Here is a 7516-nt window from a genome sequence, read left to right on the forward strand (position 1 = left end):
CTCCCTTACCCCCGTGCGGATACTTCCCCAACCCCCGCGGCCTCTGCCCTAAGCCCTTGTCTGCGAGCTGACCCCCGGCCCTGACCTCAACCCACCAGCAGACCCAGCAGGAGCAGGTGCTGCTGCAGTCCGACGACAGGCTCCAGGACAGCATGCGCTCCAAAGAGGAGGAGCTGCGGCGGCTCTGGAACATGTACCAGATGGAGGTGCTCTTCGGCAAGGTCAAGGACGCCACCGGTGTGGCGGAAACGCACGTGAGTGCTGCCCTCGGCCCTCCCAGCTCCCAGACGCCCGAGCTGAGCCTGGGAAGCCAACACACCCAGCCTCCCCTTTGTGCCGGGTCAATTCCTCAGCACACAAAAGACACCCCTTCTTCCTCCGGCTACCGCCTCATTTCTCTGCTACCTCTCTCAGCAAAACCCACACGAGTTATCTACACTGGCCATCATCCTCTCCTGTTCCTGCTTACACTGGTGCTGACGTCTTTGACATATCAGCTCTAGGAGAACTATGAGTGTTTTCTCTCTGCTGTGTCTCCAGCACCCGTAGCTGGGTCTGGGCGCAGTAAAATGCCCAGTGCCAGCCTCAGTCCCACAGAAGCTGGGCCCCTGCTCTGGGGCCCACGCTTGGCAGCGGCTTCCTTGAAATTTCCTAAGATTTTATGTCCCCAGCTGGCAAACACTAATTCCCCTGGATCCCTGTCGGGTTTCTCCACTTACGGCGCTCTCCAACCCGCTGCTCCTCCTATGGGGTAGCCTCCGAGGAGCTCCAGGACTTGGACATATGGGGTCATCTAGAGCACTGTGGCCAGGCGCCTTTCCCGGCCGTATTTCCTCACGGGAGTGGGCAAGATTCACTGCCAGAACGTTGCTGGCATGTTGATTTTGGAAAGCAGCTGTGCTCACTGCTATCACTGCCCCGCAATCCGATTTTAGCTGATTCAATTTCCTTATATAGACAAGGAAGGGCCCGCAAAAATCATTTCTTCGGGGCTGCACACCCTCGAGGCAGCCCTGGGTCGGACTCACAGAGCGTCTCAACACCATTATGCAGAAGCCATCAGCTCAGCCACTTGTCCTGCGTGCCCGGGGGAAAGAAGGGGGGGAAAGAAGGAGGAGGGCACCCCTGCCTGCCCCAGCCCTGGCTCTGACTCGGGCTGGGCGGCCCCCAGGCGGTGGTGCGGCGGTTCCTGGCACAGGGCGACACCTTCACGCAGTTGGAGACGCTCAAAAGCGAAAACAAGCAGACGCTGATGGGGCTGAAGCACGAGAAGCAGCGGCTGCAGCGGGAGCTCGAAGACCTCAAGTACTCAGGGGAGACCATGCTGGTGAGGTGAGGTCCCGGGTGCCTGAGGGCGAGAGCGGGGCCTGCGGGGTCGGTGGAGCTCCAGTGGCGGCCTCCCTGCTCCCTGCAGCGAGCGGAGGCTGCACGTCGAGTTGCAGGGGCGCATCAAGGCTGGGGAGCAGCGGCGTGCTGACACACAGGATCGGCTGGAGCTCGCCATGCAGGCGATGCAAATGGCCAAAGAGGGCCTGGAACACCTGGCTGGCAAACTGAACCACATCCTAGTGGCAGGCCCCGCCCACGAGGAAGCCCCGCAAGACGCGAGAGGCGGTGCCAGCACGCAGGTGTGGGGTTCTGCCCCGTAGTCCGTCCACTCAAGAGAACACACCGCAGGCCCTGTCCAGGACATGAGAGGCCTGGACACAGGGGAAACCTCAACCCACTCCTGAGTCTCCACCCCACGTCTCAGGGGGCACCCCCTTACCCCTCAAGAGGCCCAGGACTTTAGGGACCCTGTCCCATTTCAAGTCCCGCCCCCATGGGAAAGTGCCACTCAGCCCCCCCCCCCCACACACACACACCCAAAACTTCAGAGACCCCGCTCCAATCCTGGAGCGACCACAGATGAGAGAAGCCCCACCCTGCCCGCAGCAGAATCCCATTTCTTAAGGTCATCCGGCAATGGCCTCTCTCCAGTTAGTATCTCTGCCCTCCCACGAAAAGACTCCCCCTGCCCCCCATGCCTTGGCTTGGGTCTCTGGAATTCAGAGGCAATTGCCTCATAAGCGTGGCCCTTGACCACAGACTCCCCACCCCACGGAGGATAGCACCACTCCGGTTGGTGGCCCCCAACTTCAAAGCCCTGGTCCCTGAGGAAAAGCCCCGCCCCTGGGTGGAGCCTGCCCCCAGAGGCCCACCCCCTCCCAACTCACCTGGTTCCGCCCCCGGCCGCAGGAGGCCGGCCGCTCTGCGGAAAAGGAGCTGGATCCCAAGGCAGGTGACTATCTGCCCAACCTACTGGGCCTCGTGGAGGAAAAACTGTTGAAGCTACAGGCGCAACTCCAGAACCACAACGTGCCAGAGATGCTGCGCCACATCGCCGACCGCGAGGTACCCCTTCAGCCAGGCGGTGGGGCTGAGGGTGCAGGGGCTGGGGCGGAGTACCAGGGGGTCGGGACATCCCCCTGGAGACCAGAGAGGAGGCCGATGGGCCGGGAATGGGCCTTAGGGACAAGGCGTGAGGTTTAAGGAGCTAGGGATGAACCACGAGAGTTTCCAGAGGGCCCTGGCGGGCCAGAGGTCAAGGCTGGGGCGATCAAGGGTCGGGCCTCGAGAGGACAAGAGGCGGGACCTAGAGACCGCGGGCGGGCCTGGGTGGGGAGGGCTGTGGGTATCAGGATGCACGCTGAGAACAAATGACGCGGCAGCGACCAAAGAAAACTTTACAGCAGTGGGCAGAGGTGCTGAATGGAATCAGGTTATGTCTCGGAGTGGGCTGGGGAGGAGGGGGAACGGACTTCGCTGCAGCCTCTGCCCACTCACACTGTTCTTCCCCGCTCCCCCCTCCCCCAGTTCTACTCCACCCTAGAGGGAAAGCTGCCGATGTACAACACCCGCATCGCCCTGCCTGTTGCCGGTCGCAAGGACAGGTTCTTCGGTCAGTACGGGCAAGGAAAGGGGGCGGGGCCGGGGGCCCAAGCAGAGCATCGGGAGGTGGTCAGGGGCCGGACCTAGGGCCAAGGTGGTGGTGGGATGATAAAGGCTGGGAAGGAACATCTGAGCCGGGAAAAGGGAACCTTGATCCCCTCTTCGCCCTTTGCAGGCGAAGAGGAGAGCGAGGACGAAGACAGCGACGTGGTGACCCGCGCGGAGCTCAAGATGCGTTCCCAGAAATTAATCGAATCCCGCAGCAAGAGGCGCGGTCGTTCGCGGAGGTCCTAGACTCGCCGTCGCGCCCACCTGGCGTTTCAGGGCCCCCTGCGGAGCCCCCAAACCCCTCTGGGCCCAGCGGCGGGCCCACGGGGACCCTTCAAGGGTTGAACGCGGCCCGGACGAGGGAGCAGAGCGGGCGGGCGATGCCCGGAGTAGAGAAGGGGGCTGGGTTGCCGGACGTTCCCACAGTAAATCTCCCCAGGCTGGTCCGCGCCGGCCTCGGAATCGCGCATTAAAGGTCAACCACCAGCCCCCTGAGTATTCGCCTCTCCTTGATCCTGCACCACCCCATAGATGGCTGCCCCTCAAACCAGGGCCACAGATTCAGCCCCCTCCGACCTGGGGAGTGATGCCTCCCATAAGCTCGGGACGCAGATGGAGCTCCCTCCATCCCTCCAGAGAAATGAGAAATACCTCCACACCTGGGGCGGACCAACCCTCCCCGTCTGAGCAAGCAGACTCTCCTTCTGAGGACGCAGACCTGTACCCCACTTAGCTATACACATTAGCTCCTCCACACCTGGGGACCCAAAAAAGAGCCCTCCCCTGGGAGAGAGAGAGGTGTCCTTTCTCCCGGGCTCAGACTGATACACGTCTATCCGGAGAGCTCGGGCCTCCTCCCCAGGGCCCTGGGCTGGGCGCTGGGGTCTGGCAGGGGCAACCGCGAGCCGTGGGTCCACCCCGCCCCGCCCCCGCGCTGCCCGGCCGCCCCGCCCCGCCGGCCCGACTCCCGGCCCCTGTTCCCCGACCGGCCCTTCCGCCTCAGTCAGCCGCGCGGCAGAGCGGGACGGGAGCGGACCATGGAGCGGACAACGAGCAAGGAGCTCGCCCTGGTAAGGGGACCTGGGGTCCCAGGACCCCACATCCCTGGCGACCCTCAAGTCCAGAAACTCCAGGTCCCCGACCGCCCCTTGGATCCTCTCTCCCCTCAAATCGGACCCTTCGGAACAGCCTGGGAGTCCCTACCTCTGGCCTCCCGGCCCCCTGACCCAGTGAAGCGGCTGGCTCCTTTTAGGGATGGTTGGTGGCGGGAGTGTCTCTGAGCGCATCTGCGGGAGGGACTAGAGACAGACTCGCTAAGACTGGACCCTGGGACGTCCCCAAATGCCACCCCATCCTCGCAAGGACTAGGTAGGAGGGTACCCGCGGCGCCGAGGGCACTTGCCGAGCCTGGGCCCCTGCCCCGAGTCTCACTGACTCTGGCCGGCAAAGGGGGATAAAACTGGAGGGATCAGGCTGGAGTCCGCGGAAGAGGCGGGGCCGTGGTCCCGGGAGCCTTCCCCCTGCGGCGTCCTGAGCCCGCCTCCGCGTCCAGGCGCCGCTGCAGGACTGGGGCGAGGAGACCGAGGACGGCGCGGTGTACAGTGTCTCCCTGCGGCGGCAGCGCAGTCAGCGCTTGAGTCCGGGAGCTGGGCCTCGGGGCCCCCAGGTGAGGAAGGCGTAGGAGGCTGGGGCCGAGCGGAAGGCGACCAGGTGAGGGCGGGGCTGAGTGGAGGGGAGGAACTGGGGCCCGAAGGAGGGGCGGGGCTTAGAGGCGACCTGGTAAGGATGGAGTGGGGCCTGGGGGCGGCCAGGTGAGTGGGGTAGGTGAGGAGGCGGGGGCCAGGTGAGGCCGAGGTGACTAGCAGGACTTGGGGACGGAACTGGGCGGCAGGGCCTAGGTAAGCCAGGTTTAGTGGGGCGGAGCTGGAGAAGGAGGAGTGGTCTTTGGAAGAGACCAGGCGAGAGCGAGGTGGGGCGGAGAGTCTGGGAACGGGCCAGTGAAGCGCGGCAGGAGAGCTGGGAACAGCCTGGGGGCGGAGGTGGGGGTGAGGTAGGGGTGGCTTGTAAATGGGGCAGAGGGCAGGGCGGGGCCTGGGCGGATGAGGATGTTCCAGGCGGGATTCGGGGGTCGATTGTGCAACGGGGAAGAATAATGAACTCAGGGGGCAGGATTAAGAAGAATGGACAGGATCAGATGCAAGATCGGTGCTTCCCAAAGACACGATTGGAATGGGATGCTGGGGCCCACCCCTCTGTGTCTCACTGCGGTCACCCTGCCCCGCAGGCCCCCAGCCCCGGTGCCGACGCCTTCCTCCATTACCGCACCAGCAAGGTGCGGGCGCTGAGGGCAGCGCGGCTGGAGCGGCTGGTGCGGGAGTTGGTGTCTGGAGACCGCGAGCAGGACCCAGGCTTCGTGCCTGCCTTCCTGGCCACCCACCGGGCCTTCGTGCCCACTGCCCGCGTGCTGGGCCTTCTCCTGCCACCGCCGCCGCCGCCCCTGCCGCCGGGGTCAGTACCAACGGGGGACTCTCGTGTTCCCACCCCAGACCTTCACCTCCCGGTTTACAACCAGGACCCGCCCCCCTCCAACCCCAGAATCTTCCTCCTGAGTCCCCTCCAGCCGCCCTCTTCTTCACCTGATGGCGGAGGGGGGAATGTCTTTCCAGGGTAGAGATCAAGAAGACAGAGGGAAGAGATCTGACCTTCAACAAGAACCTGAGGTTTGTCTCCCGTCGGGTGTGGGCAGGAGGGCATAGAGGTCAAAAGGCTCTGAAGTGTAGGGGCTCCAGAGGTCCAGAACTCTGGGCTGGGCTCTGAGGCCCCACCCCTCTGGCCAGGGCTGTGGTGTCAGTGCTGGGCTCCTGGCTGCGGGACTACCCTCAGGATTTCTGGGACCCCCCTGCCCACTCGGACCTAGGCAGTGTTTGCACCTTTCTGGGCTGGGCAGCCCCATCAGGGGCTGAGGCCCGGGAGGCAGAAAAGCTGCTGGGAGATTTCCTGAAGGATGCTGAGCCACAGCAGGAAGAAGAGGAGCAGTCCCAGACATGGGCAGGTGAGCGGGTTGGGGAACTGATAGTGTCCGGAACAGGCATTCTCCCTCCCCCAGGGGTCTTCTCCCCTCACGGAGGAGCTACAGATCTTGGGCAAGGTTCTTAACCCTGTCTGAGCCTCAGTTTCCCCACCTGTAAAATGGGGATAATAGCCCTTTGATTAAAGGATGGGCATTTGTCTATCACCTCCCCCAAAACACATCCCAACTACAAAGATAGTCCATCATTGGGTCAGGATACCCTGTGTTTTTGGCTACAAATCATCTATTACTACTTGCCTTAGGAGCTACAGAGACCTGGGTTCAAATCCTAGTTCTGCCATTTGATGACTGTGCGACCTTGGATAAATCACCTCTCTGAGCCTCAGTTTCCTTATCTGCAAAATGGGGGCAATGACAGTACTTACCTCATTGGCTTCTTCATTCATTCAACAAATATTTAGCCACTGGCTCTGGGCACATAACAGTGGACAGGAGCTCCCTGTTCCCTGGGGAAGACAATTAGTGGACAAGTAAATAAACAAATAATGAGGGCTTGGCAAATAGTATTATTTTCATTACTGTTGTTATCACAGATTCTTACTTATTAGAATCTACCACTTATAATAAAATCGATACAATAAATCATACTGATATTTTCTAGTGAGGTGGGTGTCAGCAAACTATCTAGCCCTTTGTAGAAAAGTTTGCTGGGACTTCCCTGGTGGTCCAGTGGTTAAGACTCTGCGTTTCCATTGCAGGGGGCATGGGTTCAATCCCTGGTCGGAGAACTAAGATCCCACATGCCACGTTTGCCAACCTCTGTTGTAGAGAGCTTTGGGGGGAAGGAAAAATATCCACATACTTCATTCAGATCTTTTTTCAGTTGTCATCTCCTCAGACATGCCTTCTCAGATCCCCTCCCAACAAATACAGCCTCCCACTCTGACTTATTTTTCTGCATAGAACCCATTGGTCTTGTCCCCAACTCTATCCCAGGGTCAGTTACAATACGGATTTGTCTACTGAATAATTGCATCCTGCTTATAAAGTATCATCTTTCACCCATCTGTGTTTGATCTGATCCTTGTCACAAGAGCTTTATATCCCTAATCCATTCTTTAAGCCTCCCACTCTGAGTCCTATTACCTGACTTATTTTTCTGCATAGAACCCATTGGTCTTGTCCCCAACTCTATCCCAGGGTCAGTTACAATACGGATTTGTCTACTGAATAATTGCATCCTGCTTATAAAGTATCATCTTTCACCCATCTGTGTTTGATCTGATCCTTGTCACAAGAGCTTTATATCCCTAATCCATTCTTTAATCCTTAAACTGGCCACATTCCTCTCTGCTTTACAAAGTAGCAACCACTTCTCTCCCCTGGTGAGAGTTATTTATATACATTTTATCCCTTCATCTTTCCTCCTGGTTACCAAGTATCTTTCTTCCTCTGCCTTCAAGATTTCACCAGCTGATTCCAAGTCATCAGAGCTACGCAGGGCAG

At 60.0% G+C, this 7516-nt stretch overlaps 2 protein-coding genes across 2 annotated transcripts in view; both read left to right on the plus strand.

The window, feature by feature from the left end:
- The window catches only part of ODAD3 (outer dynein arm docking complex subunit 3), a 9429-nt gene extending 5892 nt beyond the window's left edge, over positions 1 to 3537 (plus strand). The window contains exons 8-13 of the mRNA XM_055083441.1: positions 102 to 254; positions 1172 to 1332; positions 1415 to 1628; positions 2239 to 2394; positions 2857 to 2941; positions 3107 to 3537. Of these exons, the coding sequence (XP_054939416.1) occupies positions 102 to 254; positions 1172 to 1332; positions 1415 to 1628; positions 2239 to 2394; positions 2857 to 2941; positions 3107 to 3225 (888 nt within the window). The 3' untranslated portion in view covers positions 3226 to 3537. The remainder of the gene's footprint in view (positions 1 to 101; positions 255 to 1171; positions 1333 to 1414; positions 1629 to 2238; positions 2395 to 2856; positions 2942 to 3106) is intronic.
- A 479-nt stretch (positions 3538 to 4016) lies between these two features.
- On the plus strand, positions 4017 to 6031 carry LOC114485365 (ral guanine nucleotide dissociation stimulator-like 3; the record flags this gene model as incomplete). Its single annotated transcript, XM_028486684.2, has 5 exons — positions 4017 to 4049; positions 4532 to 4645; positions 5264 to 5487; positions 5646 to 5699; positions 5817 to 6031. Coding segments are annotated over exons 1-5 (640 nt in total), but the record flags the coding sequence as incomplete, so codon positions are not given.
- Positions 6032 to 7516: the final 1485 nt, after the last annotated feature.

The sequence above is a fragment of the Physeter macrocephalus genome, unplaced genomic scaffold (genome assembly GCF_002837175.3).
Source record: "Physeter macrocephalus isolate SW-GA unplaced genomic scaffold, ASM283717v5 random_1491, whole genome shotgun sequence".
Classification (NCBI taxonomy): domain Eukaryota; kingdom Metazoa; phylum Chordata; class Mammalia; order Artiodactyla; family Physeteridae; genus Physeter; species Physeter macrocephalus.